The sequence below is a fragment of the Lithobates pipiens genome, unplaced genomic scaffold, assembly GCF_037356315.1.
Source record: "Lithobates pipiens isolate NorthernLeopardFrog02 unplaced genomic scaffold, aLitPip1_a1.2 Scaffold_13, whole genome shotgun sequence".
NCBI classification, from domain to species: Eukaryota; Metazoa; Chordata; class Amphibia; order Anura; family Ranidae; genus Lithobates; species Lithobates pipiens.
In genome coordinates, this window is record NW_027507718.1 from 436,708,286 (window position 1) to 436,731,328 (window position 23,043).

Genomic DNA, 23,043 nt, shown 5'->3' on the forward strand with positions numbered 1-23,043 from the left:
TCCGTGCCCTCAGCATAGTGGAAATTACAGAGTCTGACAGACCTCAGTCCTTTAGCACCTGATTTTCAACAGCAATGCCGTTAAAACCAGCGAAGGTAAAGCAGGATGAAGTATCGGACCTTGCGCTAGGTCATCTCGCAGCGGTAGCCAGTCGAACTAAGTTGGCAAACGAAGGACGCAGAGGCCAATCTGGGGCAATCAGATTTAATGGAATCCCCTCGGCCTCCACTCACCACTGCACAACAGATGTGGTAGAAGCTTGAGGGGGGGGGGGGGAAGGCATAGATCAGCCGATAATGCCCCCATGGAGCCACCAACGCGCCTGACGTGTCCACCAAGGGGTCTCTTGTCCTGAACACAAACCTCTGCACCTTCCGATTGACTCGAGAGGCCAAGAGGTCCACATCTGTTGTGTGCCCCACCTTAGGCAAAGGAGTCTGAATACCTGCGGATGCAACGACCATTCCCCTGGGTCCAGCATCTGACGACTTACGTAGTCTGCCTGACAGTTTTCTACGCCCAGGATATATATATGGCCGAAGGGGCCGGCACATGTTGCTCTGCCCACTGGAGGATGTGAGCGACCTCCCATGCTGCAGCTGAGCTCCTTGTTCCTCCTTCATGGTTGAAGTACGCCACCGCGGTGGCGTTGCCCGACTATCCTGATCGGATGTCCTTGTAGCATCATTGACCACGCTCTAGCACATTGATCAGCAGTTGGGATCCTTCCCACGACCAAAGGCCCTGGGCCGGCTGCACTCCCAGAACTCCCCCCCAACCAGTCAGGCTTGTGTTCGTTGTGATCACTGTCCAATTAAGAGGAAGGAACGATCTCCCAGACCAAAGGGCAGGAGACCTCAGCCACCACAGAAGGGAATCTCTGACTAACTGGCTCATCCGAATTTGACAATCCAGGGATCAAGATTTGAGTGTGAAATTGAGCGTACGGTACCGCCTCGAAAGTGGCTACCATGAGGCCCAGAACACGCATACAGAAGCGCAGCGACGATCACCTGCGGTTCATCAACAATTTTACCGCAGCTTGAAGAGCCTGCAGCTTGTCTGAAGGGAGAAAAACCTCTCACTTCTGAGGAGTCCAACAGCAAGTCCAGGTACTCCAGGCGTTGAGTCGGCACTAACGCTGACCTCTTTAGTTTCAGCACCCAACCAAACTCCCGGAGAGTCTGCATGGTGATCACTACATCTCCCTTAATTCTCAGGCAGAAGCTGCTCTCAGAAGGAGGTTGTGTAGGTAACCCACGATTGCGATCCCACATTGCCTCGACATCGCCAGAATTGGAACCAACACTTTGGTAAAGACTTGGGGTGCTGATGCCAGGCAAAAGGGAGAGCCACAAACTGATAATGCTCTTCCGACTGCAAATCGCAGAATACTCTGATGCCTGAGGCTTATGGGTACATGTAAATGCGCATCCTGTATATCCAGGGATGCCAAGGAGGAGTGCAGCGATAACCGAGCGAACTGATTCCATCCTGAACCTTTGCACTTTCACAAAGCTGTTGAGGGCCTTCAAGTCCAGGATTGGACGTACCCCTTTTGGGGACTACTAACAGATTGGAGTAGAATCCCTGAAACCTTTCCAGCGTTGGTATTGGTACTATCACCCCGCGTAGTAGCAGGTCCAGTAATGCCCCAAACAGGGCTGCCTGACGAGCTGGAATTAGAGGTAGGTTGGAGGGAAAAAATCTGTTTAGTGGACAAGAAAGAAACCCCATCTTGTATTCCGATGAAACCAGTTCGCAAACCCGCTGGTCGGACAATAGAGAGGTCCAACGGGCTGCAAAGTTCCGAAGGCGACCCCCCCACCCGAGAGTTGGACGGGGCAAACCTTGATGCGGTAACATTTTTGTTCGCAGACTTGTTTGGTTTGCGAAACCAGGGAAGCTTTTGTCCTTCAGCAGGCACCTTGTCGGACTAGGAACGATTACCTGCCGACCCGGGCGAGCAAAAAATCAGTTTGAGTGGAAAAAGAGGGCCCTTCCCTACGGCGTGGCTCCTTACCCTTCCTGGACTGTGGGAGCAACATACTCTTCCCACCGGTAACATTTTTAATAATGGTAATGTCATCCAACGAAGCTCCAAAAAGCCTCTCACCTTGGAAGGGCAAATCCACCAGAGCTTTTTTAGAAGCCTGGTCCGCAGACCAGCATTTCAGCCAAATCGGGCACTGTAACACCACTGCTGATACTGATGCTCTAGAGAGCAGGGGGACCATATCCATGGCTGCATCACAGACATATTAAAGAGGAAGTAAACCCTTCCAAACAACTTGGACCTATAGGTAAGCCTAGATTAAGGCTTACCTGTAGGTCCAAGCAATATCTCCTAAACCTATATGGTTTAGGAGATATTTGCCCGAAAATGGGCACCGCTGTCTACGGCGCATGCGCCGTAGACAGCGGCGCGCAGCCGCACTAAATGCGGCAAATCCAAGAATGGATTTGCCAAATTTGTCGACTCCCGTGCGCATGCGCGGGAGTGACGTCATCGCGGCTTCGCCGTATGACAGCGGCGGAGCTGCGAGGCGCGACTCCCGTGCGCATGCGCGGGAGTGACGTCATCCCGGTTGCGCCGCTGTGATTCGTCGGAGCTGCGAGATGCCACAAGCAACATGGATGCGGCGGACTACAGGGGACAGCGGCGACTTCGCTGGCTCCTGTGTCAGGTAAGTGACACATAATGAGCTACTATGCGATGCATAGTAGTCCATTATGCTTTACCTTTGCAGGGAAAAAAAGAGGAAGTAAACCCATCAGGGTTTACTTCCTCTTTAAGGCCATGCACCAACTGGGCTGCCAGCTCTACGCCGACCGGGGGAGACTGTTGCTTCTCCATTTCACGGTGCAACAGCTTTGCCCATTCAGTAAGCGTCTCCGAAACCAAAGTCGTGGCCAGGACAGGTCGTAACGCTGACCCCACTACCGTAAACATGGACTGGGCCGCTGCTTCGGCACTCCTGTCGGCATGATCCTTGAAGGCAGGAGTCCTTTCTTCTGGAATCATGGATACTTTATTTAACCTGGATACCAAGGGGTTAACGAGAGGAGGCTCTCCTCAAAGGGGTAACGCAGTGCCATTCTTCTTGGGACTAAAAAGGTCCGCTGCAGACTTCCCCATCCCTTGTAGATGAATTTATCAAAATAAGTCAAATACGCGGAAACACCTTAGGCATGCGGGCCGGTTTGCGGGACCCAAAAAGGACCGCCACCTCAGCAGAGGTTCCTGCTGCATCCTGTATTTTCAGGGTATCCCGCACTGCAGTGATAAGTGTTCCTACTAGCGCTGTTTCTTGCGCTAACCCAGACACAGAACAGTCCTGGTCAGCAACCTCTGAGATGTAACAACACGGGCCGCCAGTCACTGTGGGACCCGAGTCTGAATCAGAGCTCTCCCTAGAAGACGGGGGGAGGCAGAGGGTGCTTAATCCCCTTGCATCCGCACGCCGCTTCCATCCTGGCAACAAAGGTCTCCAGGACTGCCGACAAAGCGTCCATAGTCACCGCATTTTTGCAGGTGAGCCGGTTGCAATAGAAGGGATGTCTGGGGAAGAAGCGCCAGCTTCTAATGCCATGCTGACCCTTACTCGCCTGCCACAAATTAGGGACTTAAGGCAAGGTACACAAATCCCACCCTCCTAGCTGCTCACAGACTGAGGGGCCCCTCTGCAGGACTCACCACCCTGACCAAGTACTGCCGCTGACCACTCTGCCCTGTTTCAGTCACAAAGCGCTCAGAGTGAAAACCGCGCTGTTCTGAGGTATACAGACCCAGCACTAGAGGTAAAAACACGCTGCGGCTACAAGAAAATGGCCGCTGTCCATCCTTAGTACAAAAATCACTTCTAGAAAATGGCTAACAGCCATACACTGCATAAGACTACAGGAAAATGGCCGAGGCCTCAGCAAAAATGAGGTACATTTACTCAGGCACCTCACAGCGCAGAAAAAAGGGGCAGAAAAACAAAAATGGACCCTAACAGCCAGTGCAGCCCTGCCAAAGCTCGGAGCCCCCCCCTGGAGGACCCCCGGCCTAGGTACATACACCGCACCTCATGCCCAGTCACGCAGCGGCCCCAGCAGGGGGAGGAAAGAATGAGGGATAGGGAGAGTGAGACTCCCTAGTCGACCTCCCAGGGAATGCCCAGCTGCTCTATCCTACCGAGGCAGGGAGAGCCGTACTTACTCTTCCTGTCAGGATTGCTGGACGCATTCCACCACAGACCCATCACCCAAGCAGTACAGGGTGGCTGCTGGCCCACGGCACACTGTGACACGGACAGCAGTAGTTCGGTCATATGTGTGCCCCGGAGCATATAGCTCATCGGCCACCCCTGGAGCTGAAGGGGCCTGCCATGGCCGACCCAACGCGTAGCTCGGGTCTGCTCATGCTCGATGGCCAGGCTGGGGAGACTACAAGGATCTATATTATCCAGCCTGTCACCCAGGATCAAAATTTTTTGAAAAAAAGAAAAAAATCTCAGGATCAATGGTCCTTTCAGGGAGTCAGGTCCTTCTCCTACACTAGGCAGAAAAAAACTGAGCTCCAGGAAGCAGGGTGAGGGGTTATAGCCAGAGGGACCGCCCCCTGGGCGGTGCTGTGCAGTCTTGCTGTTTTTACATGTTCTTCCTAGTCATCTCCTGAAGTGGGGTGATAACCCTAAGGTCAAGAATTAAAGGAGCTGTGTCCGTCAATGAACGAAAGAAAAATACTTTATTTACACTTTACTGCATCTATAAAACATTTGAAAATTACTTTTAAAACTCTGCATCATCTATGTAGACATGGTAAATGATAAATGACCTTGTTTTCCACTCTCCAGAGGACAAATGTTAGCGTGAATATTTAAACCTACGCAGCAGACTAATCCTTTATAATAAGACTAGTGTGGGGAGGCCTTGCCCTCTCTCTACTGTAAGAGATCCCAATGAGTGTGACAAATTTATATTTAATCAGACAGAAAAGGAAGGAGAGACTGTCATTTTCTTCCATGACATTTATTTTGACATTGCAATCAAATACATCATTAAGAAACTAAAAAATGCAATTTAGCTTAAGCAGCAGAAAGATTTTAAAAAGATGTGTAATTTTATTTAAATTGATTCCCTTTTTCGCAGCTTCCAATGTTGCTTTGTTACATGAGGTGAATATGGCAGATGTCCCCTAATCCTCCACCTGAATTCTGTTATTAAATTCATGCTGTGAGCCTAGCCCTGGGAATTTATGATAAAGTGTTCATAAAAACAGTTTGTTTTTGTTGTAATTTAGACAGCTAATTGCACTGTGGCTTCATAACCGTTTCATTAGTTCAAGAGTTGCCGAGTTCTAATATACAACCCCTTCATATTCATTTTCACTCAGACTATGTGTCTGGACAGGATGATGCAGTTGTGAAATTAATAAAACCTGACACGACATATGAACTATGTTATAGGCCAACAAGACATCACCAGATTTTGAGTACATTCCTTTGAGTAAAGTATCCCGGCCTGTACAATATTACTGGAATCATCCCTGCCTTAGGAGTCAGCCTTGTATGGTGTCCCTGCCTGCTTGGCTCAAGTTCCAACCTTCAGTGGTGGCACTGTATTCTGTTCCCTTCAGAAGTGGAAGGAATGGGTGCACCATGATGAGGATGTCAGGGGCCAATGCAATCGGAATGGTTTACTGGAGTCAATTTAACCATGACACAATAATACTGCCCTGCTTCCTGTGTTGGGGGGGGGCATCCTGCCACAGACCACAAATGTTTGTTGGAGGGTTATTACAGCTTGTCATGTTGGGGGCTAATACAGCGTTCCACTAACCATTGACCACCAATTTTGTCATTTGGAGAGTTATTACAGCCTGCCTCTGATCAGAAATGTTGGGAAGTTGTTACAGCCTGCCTCTGATCACTAATGTTGGGAAGTTATTACAGCCTGCCACTGACCATCAATGCGGTCAATCAAGTCCAGTGGCTCAGGATCGAGACCACACAAGTGCCCTCCTAGCAAGTGTCTCACTAGAAAGGTACTCGGCAGGAGGGAGGAGCCAGGAATGACAACAGGGGACCCCAGAAGATTAGGATCTAATGGCTTTGTTGAAAACCATTGCACAGAGCAGGTAAGTACAATGTGTTATTTAAAAAAAAAAATCCTTTACAATGACTTTAATAGGGTGTTTTTGCATACCACACTATTTGTCATAGCCACATTTTACTGTCTGTGGACTGTACACACAGTTTAAAAAGAAAATGCTGCAATTTTCACCAATATGCCTTTTCCTCAGGCAATAGAAAATTATTGGCAGTGTTAATACATAAAGTTGTTAGATGGAAAAACATCTGTTGTGACTAAGCTTTTTCAGAAAAAGCAGATGATATTCCGGTGGAAGGCCCTTCTTGTGCCCAAAACTTTACCAAAGTAGTAGCTGTCCCATCAGATAATACCAACACTAACTTTGGAAGTTAAAAAAGGTTGAGAATACATGCACAAAAAAGTGAAAACATTTTTGAATTGTGAGATTATTGGTCTTTGCTGCACTGCATACATTGTGCACAAATGTGCCAGGACACCACTTGACAATGCTCCAGTTGATTTGAAATTTGCCTTAATCAAAATATTTCAACATTTCCATGTGTAGACAGATACCTAAATGGTTATGCAATATTGCATTTGTAGGGTTAATTTCCAGTGATGGTGGGGTTAACTGTGGATAGTAGTGCTTCAGCCTGAGGTTGTGTCACTTCCTGTTAGAGGGTATTCCAGGAGCTTTTTCCGTGGGAGGCTGGAAGAATCCAAACATGTAATGAGGTAGTCCCTATGGAGTAAAGAGAATCTATCCAAGCTTAGGGTATCGGAGTATAGGAATAAGGAGAGACTGAATAGCCATTTATGTGGAAAGTGTCATAGCTCGAAGTATGCTCACCACTGCCAAAGCTGAAGCCACAGTTTATACTACTATTAAAACTGTTCATTATTTAGTGAAGAAGGAACCTTATAATAACCATTGCATAAATAACACGTGTTGTATTACTGAACTTTACAAAACCTGTTACACAACTGTCAATTTGTCAACTTCAGTAAACAAGTTCATTGCCTGGTCTGGTCGAGTATGTGCTTCTGCATTGATGCTAATGGGGAATTACAGTACCGTGCAAAAATTTTAGGCAGGTATGAAGAAATGCTGTAAAGTAAGAATGCTTTCAAAAATATATATCTTAATTTTTTTTTTCATCGATTTACAAAAAATGCAAATCGAACAGACAAAAAATCTAAATCAAAACAATATGGTGTGACTACCCTTTGGCCTCAAACCAGTATCAATTCTTACACTTGCACACTTTGTACAGTTGCACAAAGTCAGGGATTTTGTAGAATTAGAGTCAAGTGTATGATTAACCAATTATAGCAAGCAGGTGCTAATGACCATCAATTTAATTTGTAGGTTGAAACACGGTCATTAACTGAAACAAACAGCTGCATAGAAGGCTTAAAACTGGAAGAGGAACATCCAAACTCTGGTACTAAGGTGAGGTTGTGGAAGACAGTTTCATGTCACAAGTCATACACCATGGCAAGACTTGGCACAACAAGACACCAGCTAGTTCTCCCAGGCAAAGATTTGAAACCAGACTGAATTATCAAGATATCCCGTTCAAGCTCTCTGAAGAAGCACAAAGAAACGGGCAATGTTGAGGACAATACACACAGTGATGGATCAAGGAAACTTAAAGCAGCATATGAAAGACACATCATGCTTACTTCCCTTCCACATTGCAAGATATCCAACAGTGCCATCAGCACAGAATTGGTGAAATCCAGTGGGATCCAGCTACACCCATCTACTGTCCGGAGAAGTCTGTCCAGAAGTGGTCTTCATTGAAGAATTGTGGCCAAAAAGCCATACCTCCGACATGTAAACAAGGTTAAGCGACTTAACTATGCACAATAACACAGGAACTGGGGTGCTGAAAATTGAAGCAGGTGCTCTGGACTGATGAGCCAAAATTTGAAATATTTGGCTGTAGCAGGAGGCAGTCTGTGAAGCAAGGTGGAGGTATTTTGCAAGTTTGGGGCTGCATTTCTGCTAATGGAGTTGGAGGATCAATGGGGTGCTCAATGCTTAGGCTGCTGGTAAACGGACGTTCAGAGGCAGTTGGCTTCTTTTTTCAGGTACCCTGAACTCATCCAATGTTATCTAATGTGTACATGTACACAGGTTTGTTTAATGTCGTTTTTAGGCAGTTGCGTTTAGAGGTTTTTCTTTGAAGGGAAAAAAATGAGTTCAGACTCTGAAGTTTCCGACGTCAAGCCCGCAATACATCTAGTGAGCCCATGATCCAATCCAATACAACACAAGCATTGGAAAAATATCCTACAGAAACGCGCTGCACAACCAATGCATGAGTCCAGTAGCGACGAACTCTGGTCCTCACACACAATTTCCGATGTCTTTTCAGCCTCATCAACAGCAACGTCAGGAGCATTTCCTCACATATGCTCATTATGGTATCCATAGTAAAAGCACCGAAATTGAGGAAGATACAAGTACACTGCTGCTCTCTCAGCTTCTTTTACTCACTCTGGTCTCACAGAATGGCTGAAATAGTTAAATAATACTGTTTTTTGTGCTGGGGAGGGGGGTCTTATGATGTTATCTTAAATAAACGCTCCTGCAACTGCGACTAAATGCAGCATGCAAATGCAGCTAAACGAGCTGTCAAAAAATCGTTCAGAAGAGGTTGCCTCAGCTTCCTGTGAACATTAGGCCTTAGAAATACAGACAAATACGTATCCATTATGCCATACCATCAGGGAAGCGTGTTATTGGCCCCAAATATATTCTGCAGCAGGATAACGCCAAACATACAGCCAATGTCATTAAGAACTATTACTACATATTGTGTGCTGTTAGTTTGGGAATAAACAATTTACAAGGCCCATTATGATTTATTTTTAAATATTACAGTATTATTCTTTAGTTAATTGGTACTTTTAGGCATCCCTACTGACTATGGTTGCAGGTCTTAGGGCCTCCTATTTGTAGCCGGTTTAGTCTGTCTTTATAACTTCAATGTTTGCTGCTTTGAAAAGTTTGTTACCAGAATGCTTTAAAAATGTGGGCATGCTTTACTGGGTGTGGCTAACAATGTGGGCGTGATTTAATGGCTGTGGCTAAACATGTGGGCATGCTTTTGCAGGTGGGTTTAAAGTGGGGGTGGCCTGTTGGGTGTCCTTGGATTTCATTTGGAAAAATCTGGTCATCTTAAAGCTATCGGTACATAAATGTCTACGAGTCAACATTTGATGATATCAATTATTCTTCATCAGTGACAGATGTAGACAGTATATTTCCACTTTGAAAACAAACTATTTAAGGCTCGTTCATGCTGTGCATGGCTCTTTTCTTAAATCTGCATGGCCTCTAGCAAATACAATATCCATCTTTATCAAGAACTTACAAACCACCTAACTAAAATTCTTCTTCCTAATGCTTTTAAAATCACCCATAATCATTTATTCCAGATGTACCATAAGCCAGACTGATGCCACCAGTACTAACTGACTAAGGCAGGCCATAAACTCAGCCGAGATTTGAACCATGTATCAAATTGGGTACAACCAGCCTGCTTGGGTTTTACCTGCAATTAGTGCTAATGTCTGCTATAGCCACTAGCAATAATCATGGTCTTCTCCTGGCGAGATAGCTCCCCCCGCCCTGCTGTGAGAAGACAGTGGCTCAGCAGGAGGGATTCCTGCTCAGTGCAAGGCCAGCCTAATTCTCATGCCACAGCTAATAACCAGTCGCAGTACTAATTTCTATACAGATACGTGGCTGTTCTTGTCTTTTTGCCCCCCGATTCAGTAGTGCAAAGTGCTAAGGCATTTTAAATCCTGACCATGGCAAAAAAAAATGTCCGTTATAAAAACATAGCTGTGTTATAATGCTTCAAGTTGTTATAGGAGGTTATTTTATTCTAAGAGACTGCTATTGTAATGTTTCTACACGTGCATTAGGAAAGGCCATCAGAAAATATCCACTGGCAAAAAATCCCAGCACATTTTCAGTAACAGTTCAGGGCACTTGAGGTTGTTACAAAAACCTCCAACAAGGCAGATTACCCTTTCTCCCAATGATAATCTACATTATTTTACAGTTACTTATATCTCATGCAAAGCATACAAACCTATTTTACACTTCTTTTTAATCTGCATTAGTAGTCCACACATGTCATATAGTAAGCATGAATGAGGGGTAGAGGAAACACATGTTTTTCAACTAAATGAAAAGCAAATAGAAGGACATACCTGATAAAGATAATCTTCAAATACAAAATAATAATCATCATTGCTAGCTGTCAGTTTGACATCCTATTAAAAAGGACAAGGAAAACAATAAGTCAGAGTTATAGGTTATTATTGCAACATAGATTAATATCTGTAAGTGAAAAATACAATTTAAACAGCACAATCATGTTTCAAAAGATTCTGATAACATACCACTAGATTTAGCAACTGTAATATCCATTTAATATTACAATTAAGGGTCCATGCACACTGGGCTTAAAAAATGGCAGTTCTTTTGCCAGAGAAAAAAACAAAACAAAACACAAATATAGAACATTTTTGTACAGGCATTTAGGAATGTTTAGTGTTTTTTTTTCTGCTTTCCGCTTTTCTGAAAATTGCTTTAAAAAAATGCAAAGTAGAAGGTTTTTTTTCTTCTGCCTTTAAATGATGGGTTTAAAATAGGACTCTAAATGTCCCAATGAGCATGGACACATAGGATAACACTGAGCTGCTTCTGCAAGCAAAATGCTAAACACCTCTAGAAGCAGCATTTTTTAAGCCAGGGGCTTTTAAGGGGGAGATTTACTAAAAAAAAAACTGGAGCACTCAGAATCTGGTGGAAGTGTGCATGGTAGCCAATCACTTTCTAAATTCAGCTCGTTCAATTAGGCTTTGACAATAAAATATGGAAACCAATTAGTCTCTATGCAGAACTGCACACAATTTTTGCACATTCCAGTTTTCCTAAATCTCTCCCGAAAGGTGTCACCTTAAAACACAGCAAACCTTTGTGAATTTAACTATTTACCAGCATATATATTGCAGGATGGTACTTCTGGTAGTTTTTATTACAATATAAGCTGTAAATCCCCTTGGATGAGCATGGACAAGCGAGTGAGTGATGATTACATCACTCACCCTCTCCATTGAAAACATTTAGCTTTGAAAGTTAAGGATGAACTTTTAATGCTGATTTGTATAAACATATTAAAATACAGCAATGACAGACACAAGCTGAAGAGTATTTAGTATGCATCATAGAATGGCATTCAGTTCCATTACTTCTAAGACTAAGCTTATCTAGCCACTTCTCTTGCCTATGGAGGCCCAGATTCAACTACCATATGCTTAACATTCATAAGTGGCGTCTTGAAAGAAATAACATGTGCTTCAGGGCTAAGAAGACAACTTTTATTGTAGAATGTAATGTATTCAAACTGTTGTCTTGAATACCCTTGCAATTACCACCATAAAGTTTAGAGTTAGAGAAGAAGCATGGCAGAATAAATAAGCACAGTTACTGTATAAGTTTGAAGAGAACAAGAAAAAAAGGAAATCAAAATTAAAGTGCACTGGAGAAAAAGTCAGACCACAAAAGAAGAAATGTAAGATAGGGGAGATAGGATTTGTTCTTAGTTATGAAGCTTTTAGGGCATTTCAAATTAGTTAATTATGCAGACATAGACTGGGTGAAAGGAACCACACATTCACCTAAGGCTCGCCAGTTCCTAAATGTCCTGCAGGACAATTTCATGAGTCAGATGGTAAATGCACCAACTAGAAACAAAGCTAGAAGATACTAATTGGGATAAAATCTTAGGAACAAAGAACACAGAGGGAAAATGGGCATGCTTTAAAAGCATATTAAAAAAGGGCATTAACCAGTGCATCCCAATGGGAAATACATTTGAAAGAGCAAATAAAAGTCCTGTGTGACTTAACACCAAATGTAAAAATACATATAAAAGCAAAGGCGAAGGCACTCAAAAAATACAAGGCTGAGGGGTCAGCCTCCACATAACTAGTGGAGCACTGTACAAAATTACAGGTGTGAGAAAAAAAGTTTTGAATCTTGCAGAATTTTGGGGGTTTTAACATCAGCCTAAAATGTGAAATAGATCTGTTAAGTTTCGTGAGATTTGTACATAATTAAAAAGTATGTACATTATACACAAAACAATATTCAAGTGTGTTGTTAACAAGGCTTCATCAAATAAGAAAGAGAATCATAATGATATAAAAACCATCTCTAATGACCTATAATATTATAATTATTACTATAATATTATTTCAAGTTACTTATACAACGCTGTCCATTTGTGCAGCGCTTTTACATATACTGTATATTGTACAGTCACATCAGTCTCTGCCCTCAAGAAAATTACAATTTAAAGCAGAACTCCATCCAAAAGTGGAAGTTCTGCTTTAAAGAGGAAGTAAACCCTAATGGGTTTACTTCCTCTTTTTTTCCCTGCAAAGGTAAAGCCTAATGGACTACTATGCATCGCATAGTAGCTCATTATGTGTCACTTACCTGACACAGGAGCCAGCGAAGTCGCCGCTGATCCCTGTAGTCCGCCGCATCCATCTTGCTGGTGGTGTCTCGCAGCTCCGACCAATGACAGCGGCGAAGCCGCGATGACCTCACTCCCGCGCATGCGCACGGGTGTCGCGTCTCGCAGCTCCGCCACTGCCATTCGGCGAAGCCGCGATGACGTCACTCCCGCGCATGCGCACGGGAGTCGACAAATCAGGCAAATCCATTCTTGGACTTGCCGCATTTAGTGCGCCTGCGCGCCGCTGTCTACGGCGCATGCGCCGTAGACAGCGGTGCCCATTTTCGGGCAAATATCTCCTAAACCATATAGGTTTAGGAGATATTGCTTGGACCTACAGGTAAGCCTTAATCTAGGCTTACCTGTAGGTCAAAGTGGTTTGAAGGGGTTTACTTCCTCTTTAAGTCTTCCTCTACCATGTTTGGCATGTTGTTTTTTTAGGGGGGGGGTACCAAGTTTTCCATCAGCATTCCAACTTTACAAAAGAATGCAACAAGAATGTAAGGGTGCAATCAGGGTGGCTACGACAGAACACAAAAGGCACATAGCGGTGGAGAATAAAAAAAAAAATCCCAAGAAATTCTTTAAGTACATAAATAGTAAGAAAGGTAGGTCAGATCATATTGGTCCCTTAACGAATGATGAAGGGAATCTGGTTACTAAGGATGGAGAGATGGCGAAAATATTGAATTTATTCTTCTCCTCAGTATTCACGAGAGAATCGGTGGGGGGCTTCAGTAACCAAAACTGCAATGTTTATCCTCATGACACATCACAGGAAGAATCAGAGGATAGAATTAGAATTATGCCGCGTACACACGAGCGGACTTTTCAACATCCAAAGTCCGACGGACTGATTCCGTCAGACTATTCGATCGTGTGTGGGCTGCAATGAACTTTTGATTCGCAAAAGTCTGACGGACTTTAGAAATGGAACATGCTTCAAATTTTTCCGACGGAACTCCGCCGGACCCGGTCCCTTCGAAAAATTCCCTCGTGTGTATGCTATTCCGACGGACTAAAACCGACACTAGGGCAGCTATTGGCTACTGGCTATGAACTTCCTTATTCGAGTCCAGTCGTACGTCATCACGTTCGAATCCGTCGGAGTTTGGTGTGATTGTGTGTGGCCAAGTCCGCTCAGTCGAAATGTCCGTCAGAACTCTGTCGGAACTCCGGCAGAACTCCTTCGGAAGTCTGTCGGACATAAATCCTCTCGTGTGTACGGGGCTTTATACTTGAAAAACGTAACATTAAGTCATCAGGACCAGATGGCTTGCACCTGAGGGTCCTTAAGGAACTCAGTCAAGTAATTGCCAGACCATTGTTCCTAATTTAGGATGGAAAAGGACCTGGTCCTAGTAGATGACTGGCTCAGCAATGACATGCAAAGCCAAGCTGCTGCAAGCAAAGCAAACCGAATATTGGCATGCATTAAGAAGGGGATTAATTCCAGAGATAAAACAATAATTCTCCCACTCTACAAGACTCTGGTCCAGCCACACCTGGAGTATGCTCTTCTCCTTGCCAGGCCAAATTACATTTATTTATAGGGGAAGGTCATGCTTATTCATCTCAACAGTAGACACATTTTCATAGGGATGAATGCCAATTGCAACAGGGAAAAAGTGCAGCCTCTTTGGGAGACTAATGCCTGGTACACACAATGAGATTATCAAACAAATGATCGTCCATATTTTTTTTTGTATGCTAGCCTCATACCGAAAACGAAGAGTTTACTATAGTGGCAAATTGTCGTACGACAGAATAATATTTTGGAAGTGATATAATGTGCTGTAGTGTACTTGTATTGTATTTTTGAACTACAACTGTACTGATTAAATGAAAATCGTATGATCTGGTATCAAACGAGAACATTTTTTGTGCTTGTCCCATCAGATAATTTCAGATCAACTGTCCTAATCTGCTCTCGAAAGCTGTGTACTAATAATCAGATTATCGTACGACTGCTTCGAAATCTGTATTTTTCGTACGAATTTCTGATCGCATGTACAAGCCATTAAAATATGAAATAGTAGCTGTTTTGTTCTCAGTAGGTAGCACAGCAAAGATCTTGTAGTAGTAGTAAGGACAGGTAAGTTTAAGAGGTTCTGTGCACAGGGGGGACATTTAACCACTTTCCGACTAGCTGCCGCAGTTTTACTGTGGTACAATGGCACGGGTGGGCAAAGCGACGTTATGTTACGGCGGCTGCGATGATCAGATTCATTTCAGAACTGATCGGTCTTCAGATCCAGGCCAATGATTTCTGGCCTGGACCTGCTGATCGCTCCTGGTGAATGAAATCGTCCCCTGCCTATGTAAGTGTAAACACAGACAGGGGAAGTGATGTCATCTCACCTCCTGGAATTCTTTTCGATTCCAGAGAGAGGAGGGATGACATCCAAATGTGACACAGTAAACATAGGTACACTTGTCAACCCCTGATCCCACCCCCCCCAGTTAACCCCTTCACTCTCTGTCACTGTGTCATCCAGTGCAGTCCTCATATTTTTCTTTGATCACTGTACTGGTGTCATTTGTGGCACTAATCAGTGCTAGGGTACTTCGTAGTAACCCCAGATAGGTCTAGGGACCCCCCCTAATAAAGGTTTAACCCCTTGATCACCCTGTCACCAGTGATCACCGTATTAGTGTCACGGTGACACTTGTTAGCTAGTTTTTTATTTATAGCGTCAGGGCACCTGCCGTATATTACCAAAAAAAAAGGTTTAACCCCCTGATCACCCAGGTTTTAGCATCAATTAGGGTCTGTTTCTCCTCAGGCAGTGTCAGATTAGTTCCAGTAGCGCTAACACCCATGAACGCACCATACACCTCCCTTAGTAGTATAGTGTCTGAACGGAACAATATCTGATCTGATCTATGGGGGGGGGGGAGGGGGAAAGGGAAAAAGGGGGGAAAAAAGGGAAAGGGAGAGGGAGGGGGAGGGGGGGGGCCCCCCTCTTTTTGCCGCCCCCCCCTCTCCCTTTCCCTTTTTTTCCCCCCTTTTTTTTCCCTTTCCCCCTCCCCCCCCCATTTTTATTTCCTCCCCCCCCCCCCCCTCGTAATCCACTCCCTCGTACCCCTTTTTTTCCTATCTCCGCGCCCCACACTCATGTATGTGCTCACACACATACACACATGTGTCCATGTAGGCATATATGTGTGCTTTCCTGATTATACTTCTGTTTTTTAATTCTCATTTTATTGTATACAATACGCTTAGAATAACATTATTAATTACATTAAAACACTGATAAGCGTACGTATCTACACGTGTATGTGTATATGTGTCTATACACATACACTATTTTTATTTTTATTCCCTTATAACACATATGTCCTGCACGTCCAATCTCCAATATAATTATATCTACACACTCCATGTATGCTCCTCTCTTTTACCTTCCTTTCTAAGTTTTTTAAGCCTTTTTACCCATTTTTAATATATATTTTTTATCTTCCTTCCATCCCCCTTTGTTTACTCATTCTTCCATCCATTCTTTGATTTTTTCCAAATAAGATTTTATCCCATAGATATCTTTACCGATATGTACATAAGATTTCACCATAGACGTTGACTTCCTCCTTATACTAAGCCGCTCCAGCTCCCTCTCTCTCCCACTTCCCTCTCCCCTCATTACTCATCCCACTTCCCTCTCCCCTCATTACTCATTGTTTTCCTTCTCATACTCGATCGTAGCCATGCCCCTTCACTTGCTCCTAGTCCGCCTCCAGCCCCGCCCACTGCCCTTAGCCTGCCCCTATTTATATCCTGAGTCCCCTGCATTTTTTTCTGATTCTGCCTGATGAAAGAGCGCGGTCGTCCGACAATCTCGACCCGCACGCTCAAGAAACGCGTCGCATACCCGCTGACGTCACAGCCCCGCGCCCTGGTCGTCTCTGCCTCCCAAGCCTCGTTTTGAAGACCGCACATCTCGTGTCCACCACAAGCCGGCTGCTTCATACAAAACACCTGCAGTGGACAGCATGTGAGAGGAACAGGAACAACGCGATGAGATGACAGATGTGGACCGGACCACTGGCTGACGTCCCAAAAATCAGATATACCAGATGACCCCTGGTGTTTAATGCTTACTTTTTGCCTACTAAATGTGAGTGCAAAATTTTATGTTTTTTACACTGAAAATAAAACCTTTTAAAAAAATCTGCACCCAGAGGCGCCCCTTTCTCTCCTTTTTCTCCTTTATCTACAGCAATCCAGGAGCTCAAGTTTCAGCTCTTTTAAGGTGGCAGCCCTGCATGCGGATCCATCCCCCCCTCCCCATCCCTTTTCCCCTCCCCCTCTCCATGAACTAAAGAACATTTATTCCCTCCTTTTTTTGGTCTGGACAAAGTAGTGCATTCCCTGCACTCACCATATGTAACCTTATAGACTCCCTTTTTTTCAAGTGGAAACCTAATATCTTTGATTTGCGCCAAATACTTGTCTTATGTCTACAAGCTGGTGAGGTGGCTAGCACAACCAGTGTCCCGCTGCCACCAAGAAAACAAAGAAAGTCCCATCGAGCCCATAGTGTCCTTCCTGCTGCATTTGCCAATCCAAATTGGGAGCCCGCCACTTTTACAGCACCCATTCACTGGCCAACCCAGAATTCAGGTGGAAACAGTTGATTTTATGTCACTTGATTTTTATTTGCGGTTTTTAACGGAAGATCGCTATAGATCTATTGTGGACCAAAGCAGTTTGTATGCTGGTCAATTCATCGGCGCTAATCCCCAGTTGACCCTTGCCAGAGATTGGAGACCTATTACGGTCTCCGAATTTAAGACCTTCCTGGGCCTAACCCTCCTCTTGGGTATAACTAAAAAAAAGGGAGTTGCGGTCACATTGGTCCACTGACCCAATTCACCATATGTCCGTGTTCTCTGCCTCCATGACTAGGACGCGATACGAGCAGATCCTGCGGTTCATGCATTTCAGTGACAGTGAACTCTGTCGTCTTCAGGGTGACCCTAAATACAACCCGCTCTACAGAATTTGCCCCCTTGTAAACCACTTAAACCAGCAGTTTACAGCCTTGTTTACTCCTGATCAAGTTGTCTGCTTTGATGAGTCCCTGATTAAGTTTTCTGGTCGCTTGTCATTCACAGAGTATCTTCCTAGTAAGTGTGCCAGATATGGGGTCAGGATGTATAAGCTCTGTGACAGGGCCACAGGCTATACATATTCTTTTATGGTTTACGAGGGAAGAGATAGTTATGTAGAGTCGGAGAACTGCCCAGACTACATAGGGAGTGCTGGTAAGATTGTGTGGGACTTGGTGTGACCCTTATTCGGAAAGGGGTGTGCCATTTTTTAGTCACTTATTTGATCATTAAATTGGAGCATATGGCACTGTGCAATCTTATCGTCCAGCAGCTTGTATATTCCCGTCTTAGGCTGGGGGAGAGAGCCTGCTTGAGATGTAATAATTTGCTTGCTGTGAAGTGGAGGGATAAGAAGAATGTTTTCGTTCTGTCCTCCCTTCACGCAGAAACGACGGTCCGAATTCCTATGTTGACTGGTGTTGTGGTGAAACTGTGTCTGTGTCCACTAATATAACCTTAATAAGGGAGGGGCAGACCTCAATGACCAGTTCTTGGCCCTGTCACAAACCAGTTCTTGACGCCATATCTAACTGCCCATAAGGCCAGACACTGGTATGGTTTCTTCAGATACAAGGCCCGGGTACCATTCAATTCGGCCAAAAGGACACTTTGAATGGTTCCGGTCTGCATGGCTAGCCCCAGCAAGGATTGCGCCAGTGGAGCTCAGCCCAGCACATCTTCACTCGTGACCAACACCTTAGACACTGGCGAAAAAACAGGTACTCCCACCAGTGGGTAGAGGTTATATAGGGAGTGCACTTTTTAATTTAGGGCGTGCCAGTGTCCATCACCTGAAGGTGGCCTATATCCCACATAGTAACTACTATGGCTCTGTGTCCTGTGATGTACGATAAGAAAGTGTCTGTATACGTATTCCAATTGGCTCTGCTGAATGCTTATATGCTATACAAAGCTTCAGGACAAACTGGATCCTTCCTTAAATTCCAGGAAGAGATCACAGCCCCTATGTTTCCAAACGGTGCTGTGGCCCAACTTCCCAATCCAAATGCAGTGAGCCAGCCGCATGGGAGGCATTTTTCGCATGTCCTCCCTGGTACCCCTACCCAAAGAAATCCCCAAAGAAGATGCTGTGTCTGTAGAAAGCGCGGATATAGGCGTGGCACCCATTTTTATTGTCCCTTCTGTCCTGACCAACCTGGTCTTTGCATTAATAACTGATTCGAACACTATCACACACAAGTGGAGTATTAGCGTAGGGTAAAGTATTGCACAGTCCTAGGAACACTTACACAGGGACTCAAAAGATGAGATGGCCATCACATTTTGAGAGACCCTAATCTGGAACGTTTACAGTTTATAAAAAAAGTGCAAAAAAACAAAAAACACACAAAAACAATAAAAAATATAAAAGCCAAAAATAGGTGTGGTTTTATTTTTCTTCTATTGTCCTCTCTCTCGTGTTCACTCTCTATTGTCTGCTCTATTGTTTTGCTCTCTATTCTATATCTATTGTTCTCTCTCTATTGTTACCGTATTTTAGAACTGTAATGTTCATTTTTACTAGGTTTTATTGTATTTGCTTTGCAGGTATGGTATTGTCTTACTGTTATACTGTAATGTTACTTTGTTTTATTGTTAACCATCATTTGCTTAGCAGGTACGCCATTCAGCTGCAGCACAGCTTTATTTATTCTGACAGCAACAGTGTTTGCTCCCACGATATGTAAAGCCGTGACTCCAGTGCTATAGGAGGGGATTTCACCACCACAGTTTATAAAAGAGCATATATGCCGAAGCATGGGGGCAGGGGTGGAGGAGCGATTTGCGCATAACATTAGGAGCGGATTGCCCCATGCTTCACCATATATTTTGTAGGCACAGATTGCATTAAAAAAATCAAGTTGTTTTATTCAGTTAATGTTTTATCATTACCATGGTTTTCTTTTCAGGTACACCATTGAGCTGCAGCACTGATTTATTTATCTTGACAGCAACGGCGTTTGCTCTTACGGTACCAAATCAGCGACGCCAGCGCTGTAGGCGGTGATTTCACCACCAGAGTTAAAAAAAATAAAAATAAAAAAATGGTGCATATATGGCCATCATTAGAAGTGGGTGGATGAAGGGCGGTATTCTAATGGTGGGCATACCAGCTGATCAATCTCTTTTTTTTCGTTCAGCCCACAGGCTGCATGAAAAAAAGAACAATATATGCCCAACAAGGAACAGCAACGTACTGTTATGTTGCTGAACTTTGAGTGGTTATACCAGAATGATGCCTGCAGGTTTAGGTATCATTCTTTTCAGCCAGCGGTCGGCTTTTATGTCAAAGCAATCCTAGCAGGTAATTAGCCTCTAGACTGCTTTTACAAACAGTGGGATTGAATGTCCCCCCACCCCCACCGTCTTCCAAAGTTTTCTGGGGCTCTCCTGTCCCAACAGGGAACCCGAGAATGCAGCCAGCTGACCATAGAGCTGATCAGAGACCAGAATGGCTCCAATAATCTTTATGGCCTAGGAAACCGGAAGCTACAAGCATTTCATGACTTAGGCTTCCCCGGATATAAACAGCGCCATTGGGAAATCATTTTATCACACCAATCTTGGTGTGGTCAGATGCTTTGAGGGCAGAAGAGAGCTCTAGAGTCTAATAGATCCCATTAAAAAAAAAAAAAAAGGAGCATCTGTCACTACCTATTGCTATCATAGGAGATATTTACATTCTCTGAAATAAAAAAAACAAAAAATAATGAAAGGAACAGTTTAAAAATAAAACAAAAAAGCGAAATAAATAATAATTTTTAAAAAAGCACCCGTTCCCCTGTGCTTATGTGCAAAGGTGAACGCAAGCGTCTGGCTGGTGTCATATGTAAACCATGCATGTGAGGTATCACCATGAAGGTCAGATCGCGGATCGAGGGCAGTAATTTTTGCAGTAGACCTCCTCTGTAAATCTAACATGGTATCCTGTAAAGGATTTTAAAGGCTTTCAAAAATGTATGTAGTTTGTCGCCGCTGCATGTTTGTGCGCAACTTTAAAGCATGTCGTGTTTGGTATCCATGTACTCGGCATAAGATAATCTTTTTTATTTCATCAAACATTTGGGCAATATAGTGTGTTTTAGTGCATTAAAATGTAAAAAAAGTGTTTTAGTTTAAAAAAAAAATTGCGTTTGAAAAATCGTTGGTCAAATACTGTGTGAAAAAAAAAGTTGCAACATCCATCATTTTAATCTGTAACGTCTTTGCTTTAAAAAAATATATAATGTTTGGGGGTTCAAAGTAATTTTCTAGCAAAAAAATAAATAGAATTTCATGTAAACAAAAAGCGTCAGAAAGACCTTCTTCTTCTAATGTTGTGTATAAAATGCCAGGAGAGTGTTAACCCCCGCCCCCCCCCCCCCCCCCCATGACCCCTTTTTTACACAAAGTTGTCACTAAATGATATATTGTTCAAACATGGCATGGTTGTGATTTTACGCCTCACTACCTATCACAGTTATGGAGGCCCTGAAATGTCCAGATAGCACAAACCCCCCCCCCCCCCCCAAATGACCATATTTTGGAAAGTAGACACCCCAAGGCATTTGTTAAGAGGCATGGTGAGTATTTTGCAGCTCTCATTTATTTTTGAAAATTAAGAAAGAAAATTCATTTTTTTTTTTTTTAATTTCAAAACTTTGTGACAAAAAAGCGAGATCTGCAAAATACTCAATATGCCTCTCAGCAAATAGCTTGGGGTGCCTACTTTCCAAATTGGGGTAATTTTTTTTGGGGGGGGGAGGGTTGTGCTATCTGGGCATTTCATGGCCTCCGAAACTGTGATAGGCAGTGAGGAGTGAAAGTCAAAAATGTATGCCCTTAGAAAGCCTGAAGGCGGTGTTTGGTTTTTGGGGTCCTGTATGCGGTTAGACTGCCAAAAAGTCCCACACATGTAGTATTCTTCATATTTAGGAGAAGCAGCAGAATGTATTTTGGGGTGCAATTCCACATATAACCATGCCATATTTGAACAAAATATAACATAGTGACAACTTTGTGTAAAAAAAAAAAAAAAAAAAAAAAAATATATATATATATATATATATATATATATATATATATATATATTATATCTCAAAACTTGTGGTAAATTATGAAATATTCCATGGACTCAGCATGCCTCTCAGCAAATAGCTTGAAGTGTCTTCTTTCCAAAATGAGGAGGGGGGGGGGGGGGGGGGTTGTGCCATCTTGAAATGTCATGGCCTCCGAAACTGTAATAGGTAGTGCAGAAGTGAAATCCCCATTTTACGCGCACCCACGACCGGTTTTCTGTATTACTTTATAATCTTTAGTAATGTCAAAGCTATCGCTGAATCATTACACCTATAGCAGAATTGTCAAATGTGATCTTGTTCATAAAGGGTATACAGGTGTCAGATGAAGTGGTTAAAATTCTAATTGCACTCCAAATTATAGAAATTCTAAAACACACAAAGCATTCTGGGTAACCGATCGGATACCTGTTTTGCATGTCATAAATAAGTTGGCACACTTCAGTTTATGATCATGATCACGGAACTACTTTAAACATATTATTAAACTGTACTTTTACGGTACCATGCAAGGTAGAATGCAATAAAGTCTGAAATTCATAACGTTTAATCACACATCATAAAATTACAATTCCATGATAAAAATTTAAGTGACCCAAGGAACACATACAAATAAATAGGCTCTATACTCATCTTGGAACTATTTTGACATACCTGTCGTGAATCAAAGATACAAAATGCAAGGCCACAGAACAGCTATATTACATTTAGCACCCCAGCCCCCTCTGTACTCCCCACATGTGTTGTTATACCAAGATCAATGACAGGGCAATTGAATTTTCACATCTCTAAATGGAATCCAATGAAAAAGAGAATGAAAATCTACTGTTTGACTACTCAACACATGTCTTATGAATAACATCATGAAATGGCGATAAAGTGCCTTCCTGTGTCAGTGTGTTTATGACAGCACCTTCACTTCTGAGTAAAATATATGAATTCACATGAATTTGATAGAATTCAAATCTTTTCTGACTCCTGACAGAAAGCAATAAAGTCAGATTACTAACCTTGTAAATCAGGTTGTCGGATAAAAGGTCATGCTGAATTACATTTGATCTAAGCTGCTCATAGTACAAGATGTCCTGAAAAAAACGAGTCACAAAAAGGAGAGTTTTAGAAAGATATATTGGCAGCAAAAAACGATATAGAGCATCAGATGGAAAAGTGCACTCTGCTGTTTATGTAACTGGAAACTGAGGGTGCCGTAAAGAACTTCTGAGAAGCATGTAGAAGAGGAG

General features: G+C 43.3%; 1 protein-coding gene across 1 annotated transcript in view; it reads right to left on the reverse strand.

Moving 5' to 3' along the window:
• The window catches only part of TBC1D19 (TBC1 domain family member 19), a 259,514-nt gene that overhangs the window by 85,883 nt on the left and 150,588 nt on the right, over nt 1–23,043 (reverse strand). The window contains exons 12-13 of the mRNA XM_077477677.1: nt 22,813–22,887; nt 10,312–10,374 (exon numbers count right to left, since the gene is read on the reverse strand). Coding sequence (XP_077333803.1) covers nt 10,312–10,374; nt 22,813–22,887 — 138 coding nt within the window. The remainder of the gene's footprint in view (nt 1–10,311; nt 10,375–22,812; nt 22,888–23,043) is intronic.